This window comes from Anomaloglossus baeobatrachus, chromosome 11 (assembly GCF_048569485.1).
Source record: "Anomaloglossus baeobatrachus isolate aAnoBae1 chromosome 11, aAnoBae1.hap1, whole genome shotgun sequence".
In the NCBI taxonomy this organism is placed as follows: domain Eukaryota; kingdom Metazoa; phylum Chordata; class Amphibia; order Anura; family Aromobatidae; genus Anomaloglossus; species Anomaloglossus baeobatrachus.
The window spans coordinates 14,118,025-14,143,210 of NC_134363.1; the positions used below are offsets into that span (position 1 = coordinate 14,118,025).

Consider the following 25,186-nt stretch of genomic DNA (forward strand, 5'->3'; position numbering starts at 1 on the left):
TCCTGCGCTTGAAATGTGTCTGGTGTGGGGTCTAAACATTGGCATTTTTTGTAGACCTGGAGATGGTATATTTTTGCACATGGATAATATGAACTTTTTTTTTAAAGATGATTCATTAAAAGTTGGATTTTATTTACAAGCTGGAAGCTGGATCAATCCTTTCTTACCCATTCATGGAGATTCCAATATGGGGAACCAGTCAGGGCGTAAATTGTCCCCTGCATGGTCTTTATCCTCCATCCACTGCTGCTCTACAAATTCTTCTGGATGTCTGATTTGTTGAATGGAGAGGAGATTGAAGTGGCTACTGATTGGATACAGGACTCACATGACATAAGTGTCACACAAGCCCTGGGAGAGCCAGCACTGACACCACTAGAAAAGCACCCACCCTGGAGGGGACTATAGCTTTTATTATTTCATATAAGTGAAAAATATTGATTGAGATGGGGTTGTCTGACGAATTGACAACTTCTTTAAAATTCAAGTAAATAAACAGCAGCAATCAGAGCGAATTCCATTTGCTGCCATTAGAGGCAGGTGCTGGATGTTTTATACAGCCAGCACATGCCCCATGTGGAGCCTATACCCGTATCTGTACCTGTCCACACACCATGCCTTCCCATTGATGAATATATTTACATCATGGCATGGGAATGAGATAAAGAAACATAAAACATGTTAAAATAAAATGATAAAAATATCAATGAAAAAGTATATTAATTACATGTCGAAAAAAAATGAATTTCAGAGTCATTCAGATATTAAAACGCTAAAAGCCCTGTATATGTGCATTTAAAAATCTTGGATTAATTTATGGAAATTTGCTTTAAGCACCTGAAATGGAAATAAACAATAAGAAGCTTGTGTATACAACAAACATGAATTTTATTAATTTTATTTTCTCAGAGAATGTAAATATATTTTCTTAACACCTTTTATAATAAATATTTGCTTTTGGCGAGATCGAGTATACAGATATTCTAACACATTCCATAATATAGAATGCCACATCATTGTTACTTGCTGGAATAACATTCAACTTTGCTGGCGGGAGAATTTTTTTGCCAATGAATGTTTATAATTGTGGTGCGTCATTGCATATGTTTTGGCAGAAATCTAATCCATCCCATAATCCAATAGTTTCCAAAAAGTATTTATATGATCCCAGTGTATAGACAACAGAACGAGCAGAAGAGAATCCGAGAAGACGCCCAACCTTCCACCATGAAGAACCTGGGGGCTTTACTTTGCATGATCTCCGCTCTTGTCGGATCTGGTAAGATGGGTGCAGCCACTTTACAGAATATATATATAATGCACTGTGGAATGATTTCAAACTTTATTGTAATGTTCCTCAATTAATTTATAGCTTAGAATATTACCTTTAAATCCTTGTTGATCTTGCACTTTTTATAGCAAATGTGACATTTTAACAATTTTTTAATTGGAAAAATTAGTGTTAGGAAAATAGGACCTTTAATAAATGTGCCCCAAAATTTTACATTGACCCAACTCTTTCATGTACAGTGATTATTTTATGTGGGTTCATCTCTTACACTTCGGTAGAGTCGACCCTTGCACTATTAAGCTCTTAATGACAAGGTCTGAAAGGGCCTTAAAAGATAAGGACATTTTTGGGTGCATTTGTTACTAAAATGTCTGGGGTTTTTTTAGCTAAAAAATATTTTTTTTTTAATTTGATGTAATTAAAAGTTTTCTATCTTTTGCTTTTTTTGCCATGCGATCGTCCTCTGTATGATATGGCTGTATGACTGCACCCTATCACCATTTATTTCTGACTGTAGGATTAGTTAGTTACATAAGAATCAGTCAAGTAACTGATTATGATGGGAAGCTTGTAGCCAGTGGCATAACTAAAGTTGGGCCCTGGTGCAAAATTTTGAGGTGCAAAACAGATACAAACTCCCTAATATCATTCTATAGTTAACTAGCTGTAGTACCCGGCACTGCCTGGGATAGTAACTGTCTCTCTGTCTCTCTCCCAGTCTCTGTGTGACTGTCTGTCTCTCTCTTTCTCTGTGTGTGTCTGTCTTTCTCCCTATCTCTTTGTCTGTCTCTTTCCCTGTCTGTCTCTCTATCTCTTTCCCTGTCTGTCTTTGTCTATCTGTCTCTTTACTTGTCTTTCTCTCTGTGTATTTCCCTGTCTGTCTGTCTCTTTCCCTATCTGTCTCTCTATCTCTTTCACTGTCTGTCTCTTTCCCTGTCTGTCTCTCTCTCTCTTTCCCTATCTGCTATGTCTGTTTCTGTCTGTCTCTTTCCCTGTCTTTCCCTGTCTGTCTCTTTCCTTGTCTGTCTCTTTGACTTTATCTATCTGTATCTGTCTGTCTCTTTCCCTGTCTCTCTCTATCTCTTTGTCTGTCTGTCCTTGTCTGTATGTCTCTTTCCTTGTTTGTCTCTCTATTTCCCTGTTTGTCACTCTATCTCTTTCGCTTTCTGTCTTTTTCCCTGTCTGTCTCTTTCCCTGTCTGACTCTCTGTCTCTTTCCCTGTCTCTCTCTCTTTCCCTGTCTCTCTCTTTCCTTGTCTGTCTCTTTCCCTGTCTGTCTGTCTCTCTATCTTTTTCCCTGTCTCTCTCTTTCCCTTTTTGTCTGTCTCTTTCCGTGTCTGTCTCTTTCCCTGTAAGTCTCTTGTGTCTGTCTCTTTGACTGTGTCTATCTGTATCTGTCTGTCTCTTTCTCTGTCTGTCTCTGCCTTTCACTGTCTTTCTGTCTCTTTCCCTTTCTGTCTAAACATCTAGGTTAACTGTCAAAACAGCCAAATTATTACCTCATAAAACCCCACACAATTAGTATACAGGTAAGGTCATGTGACTTTTATCACCTGTCCATAATAGGAGCCTATAATAAGAGATCTGTTCCCAGCGCCATTGACTTTAATGTAAGCAGGTTTTTTGGTAAATAACTCCAACCCTGGATCTCTAACCTTGTGTTCCTGTGGATGCCTGTACCACTGAATTTTAAAGAAATGTGTCTGTCTCTGTCTGTCTGTCTCTGTCTGTCTCTTTCCCTGGCTGCATTGTGACATGCCAACATTCTTCTGAAGTTCTGGCTGTATTGTGTCTCCTAGCTCTATTGGCTTTAATGGAAACAGGTTTTTTGGAAAATAACTATAAAGTGTTAAAATTTCCCCTCATAACATAGTTTACGATGTTCCTGGGTCAAATGGGGCGGCTGTGCAAAATTTCGTGATTTTACATCGACGGTGCTAATTTCTTTAGCGGACATACACACATATACATGCACACATACTCAACATATATACACTCAGCTTTATTAAATAGATAATATGATGCAAATAAAGAACTTTAAAACCCAAATGAAATTCAATTGCAAAAAAATGTTAAACCCAAATTATTTGCATTTAGACAGAACCTCTTGCCATAAATAAGTACTTTTTGTGCTGGTGTATATGTGGCTGTTCTTCCAAATATGACATTGTTTCTCTGTTGATCCTGAGCTTCTCCGTTCCTGAGATATGTCTCTTTCTTCCCTGGTCTTGTTACCTAAGTGTGTGTGGTCCTCAACCCTTGCCTATGGGAGTTTTTCTGTGTTCCACGCCCAGTTGAATAAAGGGGGCTTTACACGCAGCAAAGTACCCGCCCCAGTCATTTGTGCATAACGGGCAAATCGCTCCCCGTGGCGCACAAAATCGTTAGGAGCCGTCACATGGACTTACCTGCCTAGTGACGTCGCTGTTGCCGGCAAACCGCCTCCTTTCTAAGGGGGCAGTTCGTGCCAATCACAGCGGCATCACTAAGCGGCCGCCCAATAGAAGCGGAGGGGCGGAGATGAGCGGCCGTAACATCCTGCCCACCTCCTTCCTTCTGCATTGCCGGCGGCCGCAGGTAAGCTGTTGTTCGTCGTGGCGATGTGTGCTGCCTCGGGAACGATGAACAACCTGCGTCCTCAACAATCAACGATTTTTTGAAAAGGACCGACGTGTCAATGATGGATGATAAGGTGAGTATTTTGCATCGTTAACACTCGTTCGGAGCTGTTGCACACAACGACGTCGCTAACAATGCCGGATGTGCGTCACGGAATCCGTGACCCCGGCGATATATCGTTAGATACGTCGTTGCGTGTAATGGGGCCTTAAAACAACTATATTTGAATTCAGGGAAGATGGTTTATTACATAGGACTGAAGAAGCGCAGGAAACAAAGAATAACAATGCCAGATTCAGGAGAACAATGACATTTACATCAAGTCAAAAAATACATATTTTTGGCAAGTGACAGGTCTTATTTCTGTAAATAATCAAAGCCCATCAAAGGTATTCATTTGTGCCAATGATTAAGTGCCAAAAGTTTACAGGGTTCTGTTGTAAACAGATTGAAATTATAGTGGATGAATGAGCACCCCATATTCATAATAGTCAAAAGAACTAAAGAATAAATAAAAAGTCAAATAGGATGCAGATATTAAAATAGGAGGCCTTTATGAGTCAAGAATACAAGTTGCGGAGGCAGAGTGCGGAGACAAGTGAGTAGTCTTGGCAATGACCCACATCCGGGTCTTACTTGATAGATAAATCTCATGATAATCTGTATATCATTTTTTTGCCTGAATTCCCCTTACTGATTATTTCCACATTATGTAACTGGTTAGTTTCCTTTATACAGTCTTTTCCTATAAATGTTATTCGTGCTTCTCCCGCAACTCCACAACATGTAACGAGACTGAGATTGAATGCATTGGAAGTCAATGTATGACCGCCTGTCAATACTTTAACATTGGTGAGTACAACTTACTGTATTTTTCATTTTTTAAGACACATTGGATTACGACGCACCCCTAATTTAGAGATGAAAAAGGTAAAAAAAAATGGAGTCCATCTTATGCTACAGTGGTGTCTTACCGGAAGGGGGTGGCAGTGGTGGTAGAGCGGGGTCACAGGAGGCAGGGGTGCTGGTGGAGTAGGGTGATGCTGCAGGTGCTGTGTTGGAGGCTGTACTGGCAGTGGTGGGGGCTGTGCTGACAGTCGTGGGGCTGTGCCGGCAGCAGTGGGGGCTGTGATGGCAGCAGTGGAGTCTGTGATGGCAGCGGTGGTGCTTGTGCTGGCAGCATTGGGGTCTGTGCTGGCAATGGTGAGGTCTGTGCTGGGCAGTGGTGGGTCTGTGATGGCAGCGATGGGGGCTATGCTGGCAGTGGTGAGGTCTGTGCTGGCAGTGGTGAGGTCTATGCTGGCAGTGGTGAGGTCTGTGCTGGCAGTGGTGAGGTCTGTGCTGGCAGTGGTGAGGTCTGTGCTGGCAGTTTTGAGATCTGTGTTGACAGTGGTGGGGTCTGTGATGGCAGTGGCAGGGTCTCTGATGTCAGTGGTGGGGTCTGTGCTGGCAGTGGTGGGATTTGTGTTGACAGTGGTGGAGTCTGTGATGGCAGCGGTGGGGTCTGTGATGGCAGCGGTGGAGTCTGTGATGGCAGTGGTGGGGTCTGTGATGGCAGCGGTGGGGTCTGTGCTTGCAGCGGTGGGGTCTGTGATGGCAGCGGTGGGGTCTGTGATGGCAGTGGTGGGGTCTGTGATGGCAGCGGTGGGGTCTGTGCTTGCAGCGGTGGGGTCTGTGATGGCATCGATGGGGGCTATGCTGGCTGAGTGAAGCAGAGAGGTGTGGCGAGTGTCACAGAGGCTCTATTGGCAGTGTGAGCTTCAAAGAAATGGTGCCCAGAGTCAGTGTGTGTATAGAAAGAGCTCTTGGCTCAATGACAAGTTGAAAGCTCCATCTGCACAGTCTCTGACACTGGGCACCATTATTTGAAGCCTTAGCATTTGGGACACCCACCCTGCCACACAGGGCTGCCCGCACAGGCAGACAACCTCCCGCACAGACAGACACCCGCCCGCATAGACAGTCAGACAGCCACCGAAAAAGGCAGACAGCAAGCCCCCGGCATAGACAGCCCCCACCACAGCTCGCATGGTAGCCAGCAAAGTGCCCATTCTCCACCTCCCGGTAAGCTACATTCGGATTTAAAGATACACCCTCATATTTCGTTCCCAAATTTTTGGGAGGAAAAGTGCATTTATAATCCAAAAAATACGGTGATTCTTTTAACAAACTTACATTATTGCCCTCTCAGCTATTTCTATGTATTTCTTTTGTAGGTGAAAATAATACCTTTAAGACAATATATAGAGGATGCGCTAACGAAACTTTGTGTGGAACCAAAGGCTCAGGCATGGTAACAAATAAGAAATTTCGATTTAACGTTTTCTGCTGCACTGGAAACTTATGTAACAATCAAAGTTATGAGCGTAAGTATCACAATGATATTAACTTTAAGGCATCAATAGAGAAATCCAGCTCACCATTACTGATGACCACCCATTCGAGTTCAGAGCTCGACATAAGCAAGGCCAAGGGCTGGGTTGAATATAAATAAAAACAAGAAATCCACCTCAATGAACAGAATCTTTAATTCTGATTAAGGGTGGACATGCAGCAGAAATGTGTTGATGCATATGTTTTCTTTCTTTTTGATTTATATTATATTGAAGTATATGTTAACACAGCAATTTTATATAAATATAGGATTTCCCATGTAAAGAAGATTCTGTTCATTTAGCCGGATTATTTTGTTTAAAAAGGTGATTTACTCCTTTATTAGTGATGAGTAGAGATGAGCGAACCGGTCCCGGTTCGGCTCGAGGTCGGTTCGCCGAACGGAGGTCCCGTTCGAGTTCGGTTCGTCGAACGTTCGACGAACCAAACTCGAACCAATAGGCTATAATGGGAGGCAATCACAAACACATAAAAATGCATTATAAATGTACACAAACAGTTAATAAACATTGCCATAACACTTACCGGTCCCCGCGATCCCTTCTGAACTCTGTCTCCTGCCGCTATTCCATCCGATGATCGCTTAATCCTCCCGGTGACCTGCACTGCCAGCAGAGATGCAGGACCTATGGTGACGTCAAAATAACTGAAATCCGCAGCAGAGGCGCCCAGAAACCTCGGGCTAACCTGTGCTGCGGATTCCAATCCCCAGCTGCCTAGTTGTACCCGGCTGGACACAAAAATGGGGCGAAGCCCACGTCATTTGTTTTTTAATTATTTCATGAAATAAGTGAAATAATTAAAAAAAACGGACTTCCCTATATTTTTGGTTCCCAGCCGGGTACAAATAGGCAACTGGGGGTTGGAGGCAGCCCGTGGCTGCCTGCTGTACCTGGCTAGCATACAAAAATATGGCGAAGCCCACGTCATTTTTTTGGTGGGCAAAAAAATTCTGCATACAGTCCTGGATGGAGTATGCTGAGCCTTGTAGTTCTGCAGCTGCTGTCTGCTCTTCTCCATACAGATAGACAGCAGCTGCAGAACTACAAGGCTCAGCATACTCCATCCAGGACTGTATGCAGAAGTTTTTTTCCCCCTGAAAAAATTATGTGGGCTTCGCCATATTTTTGTATGCTAGCCAGGTACAGCAGGCAGGTACGGCTGCCCCCAACCCCCAGTTGCCTATTTGTACCCGGCTGGGAACCAAAAATAAAGGGAAGCCCTTTTTTATAATTTCATGAATTTCATGAAATAATTAGAAAACAAATGACGTAGGCTTCGCCCCATTTTTGTGTCCAGCCAGGTACAACTAGGCAGCTGGGGATTGGAATCCGCAGCACAGGTTGGCCTGAGCTTTCTGGGCCCCACTGCTGCGAATTGCAGTCTGCAGCCGCCTCAGAAAATGGCATTTTCATAGAAGCGCCATATTCTGGCGCTGTATCCAACTCTTCCAGCACCTGCCTGCTATACCTGGCTAGCATACAAAAATATGGCGAAGCTCACGTCCTTTTTTTGTAGTTTTTTGGCAAAAAAAATAAAAAATGCTTCCCTGGATTTTCCATTGCCAGTGAAGGTAACACCAAGCAGTGGGGGTTAGCAGCCAGTAGCTGCTTGGATTACCCTTAGCTAGCAATACAAAAAATGCAGCGGGAGCCCATATATATTTTTTTTAATTATTTATTTAAATAACTAAAAATAAAATGGGCTTCCCTGTATTTTGATTGCTGGACATCACAGTGCTGTAAAAATAAATCTTTAAAAAAATGACGCAGGGCTCCGCGGTATTTTTGATTCTCAGCGCAGATAAAGCAGACAGCTATGGGTTGCCACCCCCATCTGCCTGCCGTTACCTTGGTTGGCAATCAAAATACAGGGAAGCCCATTAATTTTTTCTATTTAAAAATCAGTTAAAAAAAAAAATGACGTTGGGTCCCCCCATTTTTGATAGCCAGCTAGGGTAAAGCAGACGGCTGTAGCCTGAAAACCACAGCTGGCAGCTTTACCGTGGTTGGGGATCCAATGTGGAGGTCCCCTCAGGCTCTTTTTTATAATTATTTTATAAATATTAATAATTACACAATAAAAGTAGGGTCCCCCCCAAATTGGATCACCAGCCAAGGTAAAGCGGACAGCTGTGGTCTGGTATTCTCAGGGTGGGAAGGTCCATAGTTATTGGGCCTTCACAGCCTAAAAATAGCAGGCCGCAGGCACCCCAGACGTGGCGCATACACTAGATGCGCCAATCCTGGTGCTTCCCCCCAGCTCATCCCGTGCCCTGGTGCAGTGGCAAACGGAGTAATAAATCGGGTTGATACTAGCTGTAAAGTCACCTGAGATCAAGCCCAGCAGTTTGTGATGTCATGGCGTCTATTAGATACCCAACATCATAAACTGTCAGTACTAACAAAAAAAAAAAAAATCGACAAAAGAAATTTATTTGAAAAAACAGTCCCCAAAACATTTCCTCTTTCACCAATTTATTGTAAGAAAAAAAAATAAAGGGGTCCCACGACGACTCTGGACCGTCTAGAGTATGGGGGGAGACACTCAGGGAACGTATCCCCCATTTTCTAGGAGTGCGGACCCTTCATGTGAGGAGTGTGGGTGCAATGAATCTGCACTCACTCTTCTCGGGTCCACAGCAGCAGAGTCCATGTCGTAATGGTTGCTACCAAAGCTGCAATGCCCTGCTCATGAGGTAAGGGCATGCCTAATCAGGAGAACTACTGTAGAGGAAGCTCTGCTCACTGGTATATAGGTGCTCAGAGGTAATAATAGATAAAATTAGTGAGTAACCTCGGCACTCTAAATCTCCCAGACTAAGTCAGTAAGTCACAACGGATAGTAATGCAAAATCACTCTTTATTGGTCCGTATTAAGAAAAAAAAATTTTCATAAGCATATATGTTTTTGTCCAAAACAAGTTACAAATGACGTTTCGGCCTGAGCCTTCGTCAGATTGGACTTATCTGCATGTAATCATGAAAAATGACAATAATCAGTATCACATAAGAGCGAGAGAACAATAACATAAACTCGAACAATGTAGAGTTCCAATTGGGATGCAGCAAAAAAATTGCAACACAGCAAGAAATGAAACACATGATACAAATGTCATAATACAGTACAAGGACAATATAGTAATGACAAATATGGGGTAAGAGTAGACTTAGACAGCTCTGGTACGAAAGAGATGTCAATCATAAAGTAACATGTGCAGTAGGTGTAGAGCTACAGTATGCATGGCAGAGCTAATGGGTAGACCGACCATAGAAAAAGAACGGAGAAAAAGTGGAGAAAAAGTGGAGAAAAAGTGGAGAAAAAATGGAGAAAAAAATGGAGAAAAAGTGGAGAAAAAGTGGAGAAAAAGTGGAGAAAAAGTGGAGAAAAAAATGGAGAAAAAGTGGAGAAAAAGTGGAGAAAATGTGGAGAAAAAGTGGAGAAAAAAATGGATAAAAAGTGGAGAAAAAGTGGAGAAAAAGTGGAGAAAAAAGTGGAGAAAAAGTGGAGAAAAAAATAAGAAAAAGTGGAGAAAAAGTGGAGAAAAAATGGAGAAAAAAATGGAGAAAAAATGGAGAAAAGATGGAGAAAAAGTGGAGAAAAAAATGTAGAAAAAGTGGAGAAAAAATGTAGAAAAAGTGGAGACAAAGTGGAGAAAAAGTGGAGAACAAGTGGAGAAAAAGTGGAGAAAAAGTGGAGAAAAAAATGGAGAAAAAGTGGAGAAAAAGTGGAGAAAATGTGGAGAAAAAGTGGAGAAAAAAATGGATAAAAAGTGGAGAAAAAGTGGAGAAAAAAGTGGAGAAAAAGTGGAGAGAAAGTTAAGAAAAAGTGGAGAAAAAATGTAGAAAAAAATGGAGAAAAAATGGAGAAAAAGTGGAGAAAAAGTGGAGAAAAAAATGTAGAAAAAGTGGAGAAAAAATGTAGAAAAAGTGGAGACAAAGTGGAGAAAAAGTGGAGAAAAAAATGTAGAAAAAGTGGAGACAAAGTGGAGAAAAAGTGGAGAAAAAAATGGATAAAAAGTGGAGAAAAAGTGGAGAAAAAAATTGGAGAAAAAGTGGGGAAAAAAATGGAGAAAAAGTGGAGAAAAAGTGGAGAAAAAAAGTGGAGAAAAAGTGGAGAAAAAGTGGAGAAAAAGTGGAGAAAAAAATGGAGAAAAAGTGGAGAAAAAGTGGATAAAAAGTGGATAAAAAGTGGAGAACAAGTGGATAAAAAGTAGATAAAAAGTGGAGAAAAAAGTGAAGAAAAAGTGGAGAAAAAGTGGAGAAAAAAGTGAAGAAAAAGTGGAGAAAAAGTGGAGAAAAAAATGTAGAAAAAGTGGAGAAAAAATGTAGAAAAAGTGGAGACAAAGTGGAGAAAAAGTGGGGAAAAAAATGTAGAAAAGGTGGAGAAAAAATGTAGAAAAAGTGGAGACAAAGTGGAGAAAAAGTGGAGAAAAAAATGGAGAAAAAGTGGAGAAAAAATGTAGAAAAAGTGGAGACAAAGTGGAGAAAAAGTGGAGAAAAAAATGGAGAAAATGTGGAGAAAAAGTGGAGAAAAAGTGGAGAAAAAAATGGCTAAAAAGTGAAGAAAAAGTGGAGAAAAAATGGAGAAAAAGTGGAGAAAAAGTGGAGAAAAAGTGGAGAAAAAAAGTGGAGAAAAAGTGGAGAAAAGTGGAGAAAAAAATGGATAAAAAGTGGAGAAAAAGTGGAGAAAAAAAGTGGAGACAAAGTGGAGAAAAAGTGGAGAATAAAATGGAGAAAAAGTGGAGAAAAAGTGGAGAAAAAAATGGATAAAAAGTGGAGAAAAAGTGGAGAAAAAGTGGAGAAAAAAAGTGGAGAAAAAATGTAGAAAAAGTGGAGAAAAAATGTAGAAAAAGTGGAGAAAAAAATGGATAAAAAGTGGAGAAAAAGTGGAGAAAAAGTGGAGAAAAAAATGGAGAAAAAGTGGAGAAAAAGTGGATAAAAAGTGGAGAAAAAAATGGAGAAAAAGTGGAGAAAAAGTGGAGAAAAAATGGAGAAAAAAATGGAGAAAAAGTGGAGAAAAAGTGGAGAAAAAGTGGAGAAAAAGTGGAGAAAAAAATGGATAAAAAATGGAGAAAAAAATGGAGAAAAAAATGGAGAAAAAAGTGGAGAAAAAGTGGAGAGAAAGTGGAGAAAAAGTGGAGAAAAAGTGGAGAAAAATGGAGAAAAAGTGGAGAAAAAGTGGAGCACCCTTTGGTGCCTTTCATGTGGCACTAAGGTGCTTAGCTTTGCATTTAGCCAAAAAAATGAAAAAAAAAATGACGTAGGGTTCCCCCTAGTTTTGTAGCCAGCTAGGGTAAAGCAGACGGCTGCAGCCTGCAGACCACAGCTGGCAACCTCACCTTGGCTGGTAATCCAAAACTGAGGGCACCCCACACTGTTATTTTAAATTAAATAAATAATTTTAAAAAAAAAACACGTAGGGGTCCCCCAAAATTGGATCACCAGCCAAGGTAAAGCAGACAGCTGGGGCCTGATATTCTCAGACTAGGGAGGTCCATGGTTATTGGACTCTCCCCAGCCAAAAATAGCAGGCCGCAGCCGCCCCAGAAGTGGCGCATCCATTAGATGCGCCAATCCTGGTGCTTCGCCCCAGCTCATCCCGTGCCCTGGTGCGGTGGCAAATGGGGTAATATATGGGGTTAATACCAGATGTGTAATGTCACCTGGCATCAAGCCCTGGGGTTCATGATGTCAGGCGTCTATCAGATACCCGACATCACCAACCCAGTCAGTAATAAAAAAAATAGACGACAAACACATTTTTATTTGAAAAAACACTCCCCAAAACATTCCCTCTTTAACCAATTTATTAGAATGAAAAACAAATCCAGGTCTGCTGTAATCCAAGGGGTTGCCATGATGATCCACACTGTCCCAGTCAATGAAGAGCAGGATGTTCCCCATTGGCTGGGAGAGCAATGCAGTGACCTGAGCTAACATCAATGGGTCAGCCCAGGTCACTGCAGGGGATGACAAGTGCTGCTGTCAGCGAGGTACATTACCTGCGCTGATCTCCAGCACACTGACAGCCCCTGTCACTGAGTTCAATGACCGGCGCCTTCACACCAAGTATCGCGAGAGGTCCGTGACGTCACCGCTAGTCAGTCTCGGGTCGGAAGCGAGAGGTGATGTGACAAGCGGCGGCCATGGAGGACAGTGACAGCGCTGAGGTCGGGATGGCGGGACTTCATCACCGCAGGTAAGCCGAGCGGAACCATGTGTGTGTGTGTGTGTGTGTGTGTGTGTGTATATGTGTACATGCCGCGGGCAGGAGGGGGCGGAGTGAGCTGAGCGGGGAAGTGTGGGCTTCCTGCACGTAACTAAGATAAACATCGGGTTACTAACCAAAGCGCTTTGCTTGGATACCCGATGTTTATCTTGGTTACCAGCTTCTGGCAGGCTGCCAGCGATGGCTCCTGCACACTGTAGCTGTAAAAAGCCCTGCTTTTTGCTGCTAGAACTGTTCTCGAACGTATCTAGAACTATCGAGCTTTTGCAAAAAGCTCAAGTTCTAGTTCGATCTCGAACAGCCCCCAAAATCACTCGAGCATAGAACTGGAGAACTACGAACCGCGAACCGCGCTCAACTCTAGTGATGAGCCAACCCCCCTAGTGTTCGAGTTCGGTTCGTCGATTGGCGGGTGTGTTCGTCAAACGTTCGACGAACACCTTCGAACCCCATTGAAAATAATGGCAGGCAAACACAAACACATACAAACACATTATACATATACACATACAGTTAATAAACATTGCCATTATACTTACAGGTCCCTGCGACGCATCCTGCAGACTCTGTCTCCCACCGCTTCTCCTTCCGATCATCGCTGCGCCCTCCCGGTAACCAGCACTGATGATATGACCTTCCGTGACATCATAGCATGTGACCAGTCACATGTGTATTATCTCATTGGCTACAGACTGGTCACATGGCTAGACGTCATGCTAGGTCCTGTCATTGCATCTCTTCGGTACGCGGTGCTCATTTGAGCATCTCCGTGTACCTGCGAGATGCTTGGGCACATGCTTGGCTCCCCATTTCTGCATGTCGGCGCTCTTTACAGAGTCAGCCCACATGCAAGGACTGGTTGCCACAGCTGGTGAATAGCGGCGCCGGGAATAAGGTGATCGGAGATCACTGTTGCTATAGTAACACGCCTGTCAGATTACTTTTGCAACGGTAGCAGTTGGGACGTCACCGTTTACAACCCACAGCCTCTGCTCACTCACTGAGTGATTAGACTGAACGGAGCAGCAGCGTCTTCCTCCCATGCAGCGCTGTCTGATGTAGCATAGCTGCATGGGTTGAAGGAGAAAGAAGACAGAAGAGCAGGATCGTGGAGGGGTGAAAGGGAGTAATAAACATTGAGTCTCTAAGTGTGTCTGTGTATTTATTTCTATTAAAGTATTTTTTCTCTGTGTGGTGTTTTTTTTTAACCCTTTATTGGAGATTCTAAATGGCCGGGTCAAACTTGCCTGACATTAAGAATCTCTGGCTTAATACTAGCTAGTAAAACAAAGCTAGTATTAACCCTTTATTACCCAGCAAGCCACCCGGCATCAGGGCTGCTGGAAGAGTTGGATACAGCGCCAGATGATGGCGCTTCTCTAAAAGCGCCATTTTCTGGGGCGGCTGCAGACTGCAATTTGCAGCAGAGGGGCCCAGAAAGCTCGGGCCAACCTGTGCTGCGGATTCCAATTCCCAGCTGCCTAGTTGTACCTGGCTGACACAAAAATGGGGTGAAGCCCATGTTGTCTTTTTTTTTTTTAATTATTTCATGAAATTCATGAAATAATTAAAAAAAGGGCTTCCCTATATTTTTAGTTCCCAGCTGGGCACAAATAGGCAGATGGGGGTGTGTCTGACTGCAACCAATCATGGGCGCCGGTGGGTGGGGAAGGCAAGGAATACCAGATTGAATAATGAAGCGGCAACCATTTTCAAAAGAGGAAAAGCCGCCGGAGATTTGTGACAGCCATGCAGCATCACGCCCTGATCGGTGAGTAGGAAAGAGAGCGGGATTGTGCTGGGGACGCAGGACGCAGGACGCATGCATATAGCAACATGCGCACATAGCCTTACTGTGAAAAGCCACTCTTTTGGTGATCGAACCATTATCGAACGTAACTCGAACTGCCGAACTTAAAGCAAATCGTTCGACTTCGTCGAACGACTCAAACACCGCTCAAAATCACTCGAACTTGAAATTGGCGACCCGTTCAACTCGAACATCGCTCAACTCTAATTATGACATGCACTGAGCAGTCACCTCTAAGGCCTGATTGTGGCTGGAAGTTCTGTCCTAGAGTCAACAGATTGAAGATGTGACAATATGGATCAGGATATGAAGCTCATGACAGAGAAAATAAGAAGCTGATCTGAGAACCAAATGGTGCGAATCGAGCAGTAGAGAGACTGAATAGGTAAATGGCGAGGTGAGAAAAAGTAAGGCCTGTTTCACACATCAGTGAAAAACACAGATGTGTTAAGAACGCATATGTCCCTCCATGTGCCGTGATTCATGGCACACGTGGGTTCTACATGTGCTATCCATGATCAGTGATCCATGATCCATGATAGCACGTGGAGATAAACTCACCTGGACCTGCTCCTGATGTCTATGGTGCAGAACTCTCCGGCTGCCACTGTCTCCCTCCTGTAGCTACTTCCAGTTCGGCTGTGCAGTGCATAAATGCATATGTATGAGAATAATGAGCCGGCTTAGAAGCAACAGAGAGAATCTTCCAGAGACAGCGTCGCTGGACACGGGTGAGCTTTAAAAGCTTTTTATTTTCAGTGTACATTTTTCCTGGTACATGTTTCATGGATCACACCATAGTGTGGTCTGTGGGACATAAGTGATGCCAGGAAAAAAAAACATGTCTCCATGCGGAAATCATGGACATGCATGTACGCCGCATGGAGCCACAGTCAGTGAAAAATCACTGATGTGTGCAAACCCATTGATTTTAATGGGTCTGCGTATGTCTGTGATTTTGGTAAGTATAAAAACTGTCACATATGTACCAGAATCACTGACGTGTGAAAGAGGCATAAAAGTGAGTTTACAAAAATGCAGATTATTTGTGTACATTGAAGTTAAATTTAATTCCATTTGAATATATTCACTCATATTCAATAGAAAGTATTCTGTCCTATTATTGTATTTTGCACAAAATTTGAGGCGACCAAAAAACGTAACTTTGGCGTTTGGAATTTTTTGCCACTACACTGTTTACCGATCAGATTAATTGATTTTATATTTTGATAGCTCCGGCATTTGTGAACTCTGCAATACCAAATATGGGTATATTTTAAATGTTTTTATCCCTTTAATTTTCAATGTGGCGAATGGGGGAGTTTGAACTTTTGGATTTTTTAAATTTTTTAAAACTTTTTTTTTTACTTTTTTTTATTTTACTAGTCTCCCTAGGGGACTATAAGGATCAGCAGTCTGATCGCTCTTTCATTTCTGTTGATCATAGCTACACAGCTGTGATCTGCAGAACTACTTCCCTATTGTTACAATCAGTGTTTATTTAGGTCTGAAAGGGGGCCCAGTAGCAAGATGAATCTTTCTAGAATGCAGCCCAGGAGCTGCAGAAGGGGATTCTTTTAGTTTCATAGCAAAAATTCTAGTGACAGGAACCCTATAAAACTTTGTTTTTTACTTTTTTTTTATTTTACTAGTCCCTCTAGGGGACTATAAGGATCAGCAGTCTGATCGCTCTTTCATTTCTGTTGATCACAGCTACACAGCTGTGATCTGCAGAACTACTCCCCTATTGTTACAATCAGCACTCTTCCAGGGGAAACAGGAAATGAGGGATGATAGCTACAGGAGTCATCACATGTCCTTGTGCCACCATGACAACCATCGGCTCATAGTGATCATGTCACAGCACTGCCGATGGAGCCGGGTAAGTGAAGATTTAAATCGCGATGCCACATCGTGGTTTAAGGGGTTAACAGGCATGTGTGGATCACAGATCCACCCGTGCCTGCGAGTCACACATGTCAGCTGTGCCGATGATGGAGCCGGGTAAGTGAAGATTTAGAAACTAAAACTCATGGTTCTTTTTAACTATGTAACTTTGTAAAAACTATGCAACTTCACCGCTCACCTTTCCGGCTCCTCCACTGCTCATTGCCTGACGCATGGTCCTCAGAGCAGCCTTTTCTTTTCCCTGTTGAAAGCTGCACCTTCTGGCCTGTTCACACCAAGCTGGAACTTCCAGCCTTGATCAGGTATAGGAGGTCACTACATTTTGCATTTGGTGAAATCATCATGGATGTTCAACGTGCAGCGACCTCTGTGAATTGAGAGGCCAAAGCACCAGGGGCAGAAAGAAAAGCAGAAACACCTATGTATTGGAATGACATTAACATGTTTTCTTTACCTAAAGCCATGGTTCTTTATCAATATTGATTTAGAACATTTGAACTTATTTCTTCAGTTCCTGCAGAAAACTTAACAATAAATGGTGTAAAATGTCCATCTTCTCTGTGTATGGGGACATTGGAGGAATGTAAGAGTGACAAGGAAGTGAACTGCACCGGATCCATGGACCGATGTATGGACTATAGGGCAAAAGTAATCAATCCAGGTGAGCAAATCTGTCTTAAAATTGTCTAAATCTTTTGCCACTAAATGTTCCTTTTGCTCTAATGTATGCACAATAATAATTGTAGAATCCAGCTCAACAACAATAGCAATCCACGTCTGGTCAGATCTCGGACATCAGCTCTGCCACTGCCAAAATTGGATTGAATGAAGAATGGAAGCCTGGCTCGATGATCAGTTTTTTCTCCGTGACCTCTGATGTCCTGTGAAGTCACGCAACTTCCAGTTGATTTGACATCAATGAGCCCGACCCCAGGCTTCTGTGAGTGACTGGGCTGTGGGCGACGTTTCAATGCTCATCACAGCCCAGCATTGCTCCTGCTTGTGGCGCTCTGCAGTGAAGGAGGGAGCAAGGAGATGCTGGGCTGTGATGCTGGTTTGTGACGAGCGGTGAAACGCTGCCTACAGCCCAATCTGTCAGGAAGACTGGGGCCGGCCATGATGATGTCAGGTCAACTGTAAGTTGACCTGACATCACCAGACATCAGAGGTCACCGAGCAATGGGGGTCATGAGGAGGGGATGAGCGGAACACAATATCGCTGCTCACAGGCACTATTGGTGACACAAGGTATTGGAGAGAAACCTTGTTTCTCAACATAATATCTATGTACCTTGGAAAAATAACTAGTGAACCACCCCTTTAAATCGGTTCCTGTTCCGGTGAGAACACCAGGGGAATGATTAAAATTGATGAACATTGAGTGGAAACACAAAGTTCACATAGACAAACTCAGTGAATTAAAATGATCACAATCCAAGTAATGCACATTGTAATAATACAATACATTTGGTTGAAATCCATGATGGATATTGCACATATTCAATTATCTTTTCCTATACAGAATACATTTGAATAATTGTGTTTATTTCTCATAAAGTGTGAATAATATTGCATGGGATTTTAAGTTCTTTAACCTTGTCATTGAAGAATTGGAAGCAAATTGTATCACTATTTTTAATGTTTGCAAGAGACAGGTCTTTCCACCCTTGCTCAATCACATGCCGAAGCCCTAGCTGACCATGGGTGAGCCCTGGCTAGTAAACTGGGCAGCAGGACACTAGTCTTACCACTACAAGAAGACAACATGGGGAGAGAGACAATAAAGTGGGAATAAAATAGCAAATTAAAGCAAGATGTATCAGCTCACCAATTAGGATCCAGCGCACGAAATGGCAGGGCAACCAGAGCAAATAATCCAATATGTAAAGAATCCAGCACAATCCTTGGAGTCTTACATTTTTTAACCTTAATTCATATACAAGTATAAAATCACAGGAACAGGCAGCTGAAAAAAATATTTTGTATATAGGCTCAGAGCGTATAGGCACAGAGACACACAGAGACACAGAGATAGACACAGATATAGAGAGACACAGAGAAAGAGACACACAGAGAGACACACAGAGGCAGACACACAGATACACACAGAGACACAGACAGACACACAGAGACACATAGAAACACAGACACACAGAGACAGACAGAGACACACAGAGACAGACACCCACAGATACACACACACTCAGAGAGACAGAGACACAGAGAGAGAGAGAGAGGTAGAAAGATAGAAAAGGAGACAGACAGACAGAGAGGGAGACAGAGAGAGAGAGTCGGAGACAGGGAAAGACAGACAGACACTTAGTTACTATCCTGGGCAACACCGGGTACTACAGCTATTTTTTTAATAAATGTAAGATGTAAAAACTTAATATCTCACTTTCACCTGTCCAGTGGCCAACCAATGCTTGATGCTCGCTGTCCTCAATGGTTCTTTTTTTTAATTATGCAACAAAATCTCTGGCCTATTTAGGATTTTCAGCCTTGACCAGGACTGAAATGTGACGCCACAATGTTTGTCATGAGTCTATAATGCACATGGACATTCAAGGACTGGTCACTGCTGGAAGTATTGACCTACAGTAATGAGGTAGAAGAGCAGGACGGAGGAAGTCAGCACTGGAGGAGGCTGAACAGGTTAGCTGTGAGATGAATATTATTTCTTTATAACCTTTTGTTGGCCCTATAATAGCAAATTGTTGGCCAGCTATCTGCCATTTTGATGAATTCGTGCAAAATTAATTTGTAAAAAATCTATATTCTGGTAAATCTAGATTTTTGTCAAATGCCATTAGAATTAAGTTTCACTCAAATAAATGTATCCAACTCTACAGTCATATGAAAAAGTTTGGGCACCCCTATATAATGTGCACCTTTTTTCTTTATAACAATTTGGGTTTTTGCTATTTCAGTTTCATATATCTAATAACTGATGGACTGAGTAATATTTCTGGATTGAAATGAGGTTTATTGCACTAACAGAAAATGTGCAATCCGCATTTAAACAAAATTTGACCGGTGCAAAAGTATGGGCACCTCAACATAAAAGGGACATTAATATTTTGTAGATCCTCCTTTTGCAGAAATCACAGCCTCTAGTCGCTTCCTGTAGCTTTTAATGAGTTCCTGGATCCTGGATGAAGGTAGATTTGACCATTCCTGTTTACAAAACAATTCCAGTTCAGGTAAGTTTGATGGTCGGCGAGCATGGACAGCCACTTCAAATCATCCCACAGATGTTCAATGATATTCAGGTCTGGGGACTGGGATGGCCATTCCAGAACATTGTAATTGTTCCTCTGCATGAATGCCTGAGTAGATTTGGAGCGGTGTTTTGGATCATTGTCTTGCTGAAATATCCATCCCCTGCGTAACTTCAACTTCGTCACCGATTCTTGCACATTATTGTCAAGAATCTGCTAATACTGAGTTGAATCCATGCGACCCTCAACTTTAACAAGATTCCTGGTGCCGGCATTGGCCACACAGCCCCAAAGCATGATGGAACCTCCACCAAATTTTACTGTGGGTAGCAAGTGCTTTTCTTGGAATGCCGTGTTTTTTTTGTCTCCATGCATAACGCCTTTTTGTATGACCAAACAACTTAATCTTTGTTTCATCACTCCACAGGACATTCGTCCAAAATGTAACTGGCTTGTCCAAATGTGCTTTTGCATACCTCAGGTGACTCTGTTTGTGGCGTGCTTGCAGAAATGGCTTCTTTCGCATCACTCTCCCATACAGCTTCTCCTTGTGCAACGTGCGCTGTATTGTTGACCGATGCACATTGACACCATCTGCAGCAAGATGATGCTGCAGGTCTTTGGAGGTGGTCTGTGGATTGTCCTTGACTGTTCTCACCATTCTTCTTCTCTGCCTTTCTGATATTTTTCTTGGCCTGCCACTTCTGGGCTTAACAAGAACTGTACCTGTGTTCTTCCATTTCCTTACTATGTTCCTCACAGTGGAAACTGACAGTGTAAATCTCTGAGACAACTTTTTGTACCTTCCCCTGAACAACTATGTTGAATAATCTTTGTTTTCAGATCATTTGAGAGTTGTTTTGAGGAGCCCATGATGCCACTCTTCATAGGAGATACAAATAGGAGAACAACTTGCAAGTGGCCACCTTAAATACCTTTTCTCATGATTGGATACACCTGCCTATGAAGCTCAAAGCCCAATGAGGTTATAAAACAAATTTATTGCTTTAGTAAGTCAGTAAAAAGTAGTTAGGAGTGTTCAAAACAAGAAATTGATAAGGGTGCCAATACTTTTGCACTGTTCAAATTTTATTTAAATGCGGATTGCACATTTTCTGTTAGTATAATAAACCTCATTTCAATCCAGAAATATTACTCAGTCCATCAGTTATTAGATATATGAAACTGAAATAGCAAAAACCCAAATTGTTATAAAGAAAAAAGGTAAACATTAATAGGGGTGCCCAAACTTTTTCATATGATTGTATTTGGAACCTTCACATCCCATTTGTACCGTATTAATGAACTGTAGAACATGTGGATATGTTTTCTTACGTAATAATGTCTGTTGTCTTTATGTCTACAGTCGGGGTAGTGGAGGAATATTCGAACAAAGGCTGTGTTAATTCGGACTGCTGCCTATACAACTTTGGCAACACCATTGGGTTTCAAGAAATACACAGGGAGTATCTGAAGTGTTAGATATTAAGGTATGAGCCAGGCATTATCAATTAATACATTTACAAATTAATTATGTTATCTTTTATTTTTGTGTGACTTTATAGAAAAGTAGTACTATTGAAGGACAGAAGTGTTAGGGTGCATGGACATGATCAGTGTTCACAGCGTTTTGGAACATTGAAAAAGCTACGTTTCCAGACCACAGCATGTCAATTGTTTGCTGCGGATTTGCATGCATGCTCCGTAGGGAGAACACAAGCAAGAGACTGCAGCGCTTAGAACCCTGATCGTAGGTATAGGCAGCTGCAGTGTCCTATATTCTCCTGCGGAGGAGACTTGCAGCCCCACTGGTCAGGACTCACTGCGTCTAGGATGCAGTGAGTCCTGATCATGGGTAGAGCAGTTGCAGTCTCCTATATTCTCCTGTGGAGGAGACTTGCGGCCCCACCGGTTATGACTCGCTTCATCCATAATGCAGTGTGTACTGATCATGGGTAGAGCAGCTGCTGTCTCCTGCATTCTCCTGCGGAGGAGACATGCGGCCCCACCGGTTAGGACTCGCTTCGTCCAGGATGCAGTGAGTCCTGATTATGGGTAGAGAAGCTGCAGTCTCCTGCTTTCTCCTGCGGAGACTTGCGGCTCCACCGGTCAGGACCCGCTGTGTCCAGGATGCAGTGAGTCCTGATGATGAGAGAAAATTTTGAAATGTAAAGTGACTTTTCAGAATAAGTTATCCTATGTGTACATCAGGAATATCAACTTTTCCAGCCATAATATAATTTAAATTCAGCATTTTTCACCAATTCAACCAATCAGGTTCCTGTTCTAATTTTTCATAGTGGGTGGAGACTTGCTGCTATGATGACTCCATACTGTCACAAGGAGTGTTTTGCATCGGCCACTGTCATGAATCAGGATGGTGTCAGGATCCGTGGAGACCACAGATTGTGGTACTCTGCCAGCTATCTGGTCTGATATCTGTGATCAGTGCAGAGAGACTTGAATGTCAACCCACATATTTGTAGTTCATAGGCAGGTTAGCAAGAGTTAATCTCTGCTGGGCTGATTGTTAATCTCATTTGGTCCCATGCTGTGGGAGAGCCAATCATATTTGCTTCCTTCTATATATGCTGGCTGGACACTTTCATTAGTGCCAGCTATAGTTTATCTATACTGGTCTGGAGCGGTGGTTTGATCCAGACTTACTGGTGGTTGTTGTACATTATTGCTGTGAGTGGTTGTGGAGTTAACCCTTGTTGTACTTTTGTTGCTGCCTTACTTCTCTTGTTTTCCTCTTTAGTTTCTTACTGTTTGTTTCTGTGAGTTTGTAGTGGGTCTGAGTTTCTGTTTTTCCTGTCTGTCTACATCTGTGTTACCATCACACTCCTGCCCCTTCCTTCTTGGGGGGAACAGATTAGCTCTGTTCTAGTGATGGGTGAATCCAAACTTTATCGTTCAGGGTCACTACTGGATACAGAAATACCATAGAAAAACCCTTAAAAACCTTTATTTAAATTAGATTAAAATAGATATCCCATATGATAAACATCACATACAAATATATTACATGAAAGGAAAAAGTGCTGCAGTGCAGAGCGGGAATGGTCAAACACCCTCACACTTTTCCCTCCCTTGCCGCGGAGGTTGGCACCCTGGGTTGCGTAGTGGCGCCCCCGCTCAATGTCGGCTCGCCCTCCTCTCCCTGCAGTATAGGAGTGCACAAAGGTGATCTCTGCACTGCAAATACAGCAAAAATGTGCAAATCAAAAAACTGTCAGGGGTAGAACCTATTATCAGTTTGAACATATAGGTGTGACCCTACATGAAAAAAGGCTTAGATGATAACCAGTCTCTATAATAGAGGAATATCAAAAAGGGGGAAAACATTTCCAACCACCAAAAACACTTAGTGGGTAGTAAGGTGCAGTAGTGCTATATAGTCAAAGAAAGCCTTAGGCTATGTGCGCACAGTGCGTTTTTCGCGGCGTTTTTGCGCGTTTTTCGGGTGCGTTTTTGGCCTCAAAACTGCAGGACTTTGCTTTCCCAGCAAAGTCTATGAGTTTTCATTTTTGCTGTCCGCACACATCTGTTTTTTTACCTGCGTTTTTGAGTTAAAAAAAATGGACATGTCAGTTCTTTCCTGCGTTTTTCTGCGTTTTCCCCCCATGCAATGCATTGGAAAAATGCAGCAAAACGCAGAGATCAAAAACGCAGCAAAACGCAGCCAAAAACGCACCAAATCGCGGCAAAAACACATGCGTTTTTTGATGCGTTTTTTCGACGCAGGTAAGCGTTTTTGTGCGTTTTTAGCGGCCAAAAACGCACAAAAACGCAGCGTCAAAAAGACGCAGTGTGTGAACCTAGCCTTATAGTGCTATGCTTATTGATGTGTAAACATTCCACGCAATAGCAGCATATGAATAGACAGATATTAAAGTGCTGTGCATGTAGCAGCAATAACTTGTTCCAAAGCTTTATTATGCTAATCAAGGTATCAGTGTCTAAAAAGGCTCCCAAAACAGCACATACGTATATATAAATAAGCCAACCACCCAACTATCATAGATATATGAAATAATCAGGGGAGGGGGGGAACCCCCACTAGAAGCCAATTTACAGTAGGAAATGTAACTCCAATATATTAAATGATATTTTCCACAGGCTAAAGTGATACTTAGCTTTAGCGCAGATTTGGACAAATCGCCAGAGAAAGACGCTTCAGCCTGATCGCTGGAAGCCTAAAGGAGAGGGCATAAATCAGGAACCGCTTGCCCGACGCGTTTCCCCCCCGGCACATAATCCCGCCAGGGTTCCTCAGGAGCTCCCACAATGGGAAAATATCATCTGATCACAATTTACATTCTGGTTTTCAAAAATGCTCACGATAAACTGACCCTCCATGATGTGTGGAGAACTGGAGATTACTTCTCAGCGGTCATCTGAGTCAACAGAGATCAGGGTTAGAATGAAACGTTATAACAGATTTATAAAACTGGATCATACTATTAACTGTCCCGATTCCTTGTGCAGAACATTCTGTATTGTTCTGCCATGCTCTCCTTCAGAGCTGGCAAATGTTGCACACTCTCCTGTAGAGCGTTTTGCAGGATGAATGCTCTGCTGGTTGTTTCACAGCACTGGGTTTCACGCTGGTCCTGGGAGGTGCTCTCGCAGATGCTTCTTGTCCCGGTGATTGCTCTGCCTCATTAGAGAGGTGTTAGCTCAGGACGCTGCCAGTTGTACTTCCTGGTAGGTTCCCATGGTGCTCAGTGTTCAGATCTTGGTCTCTCGACTCCAGACTGCTGTTTACCCATCTCTGCCATTTTCTGTTGTTACTTCCTGGCTTCTGACTTTGGACTTCCTCCTGACCACGTCCTCACCTGCTCCCTGTATCTTGTACGTATTCTCCTGGAACCTTGACCTTCGGCTTGTATCCTGACCTTGTCTCTGTCTACTCCCTTATACTGTCATGCCCTCCTGGTTTATGACTTCAGCCTGCCTGACTACCTCTCCATCTACTGCATAAAAGTAGTGTCTAGCGCCATCTTGTGGCAGTCATCACATTAACATTCAGTGATGTACACAGCACATCTCTTCCTCCATCTACCCTCTCTTTGCACAGAGTCACAGAGCATGCTCAGTAGATTCCCCATACAAGTCATTGAGACATTTTTTGCTTGATGTCCTTGTACCAGTGGCTATGAGGATTCTTAAAATCAAATTTCTGGATATTCATTAACAACTAAAGAAGCAGTTGACACTCAATGGCAACCTCCATAGAGTAATTTAAATTCTGAAAACATAAAAAATAAATAAAAATGTATAGTAATTTATAGAACGTTACACACTGAAGCAAAATCATGATGTTGTTAACGTTTGAGAATTACATTTCCCAAATCTCTGTGGTCCCTAAAAACCTAGGCATATAGTTAAAGGAAGTTCAGCTCAAAAAGCTAGATTTTTGTTTTCCTTTTTCTAAACCATATAATTGATTTAACAGATTGTTTTGAATGCTTACTTTTTTCCTAATACTTTATTTTTTGTTACACATAGGTACAATGGAAATGGTTAAATTTTGGGTCCTTGAGTTGAAGAAGCCAAATGAAGAAGTCAAAGTTACTATTATCTTGCATTATACAGTAAAAATTTGAACGAGCATGTTTTCAAATTATTAAAGATTAATACATAATGAGTTGTGATTTCCTCTAATAATCTCAATTATGATCATTATACAAACTGAGAGCATATTGAG

General features: G+C 42.3%; 1 protein-coding gene across 1 annotated transcript; it reads left to right on the forward strand.

Annotated features, from left to right (window-relative positions):
* Window positions 1-1,202: 1,202 nt before the first annotated feature.
* On the forward strand, window positions 1,203-25,186 carry LOC142256636 (phospholipase A2 inhibitor and Ly6/PLAUR domain-containing protein-like). The gene is made up of 6 exons (XM_075328431.1): window positions 1,203-1,279; window positions 4,648-4,761; window positions 6,126-6,275; window positions 16,764-16,913; window positions 20,840-20,963; window positions 24,988-25,186. Exons 1-5 carry the CDS (start codon window positions 1,228-1,230, stop codon window positions 20,953-20,955), a joined length of 582 nt encoding a protein of 193 aa, XP_075184546.1. The 5' UTR covers window positions 1,203-1,227; the 3' UTR covers window positions 20,956-20,963; window positions 24,988-25,186.

Excerpts from the sequence above, each read along its gene's own strand:
- LOC142256636 (XM_075328431.1), top strand. The coding sequence starts at position 1,228 with ATGAAGAACCTGGGGGCTTTACTTTGCATGATCTCCGCTCTTGTCGGA. Across the intron at positions 4,762-6,125 it reads CTGTCAATACTTTAACATTG|GTGAAAATAATACCTTTAAG; the intron begins GTGAGTACAACT and ends TTTCTTTTGTAG. Across the intron at positions 16,914-20,839 it reads GGCAAAAGTAATCAATCCAG|TCGGGGTAGTGGAGGAATAT; the intron begins GTGAGCAAATCT and ends TTATGTCTACAG.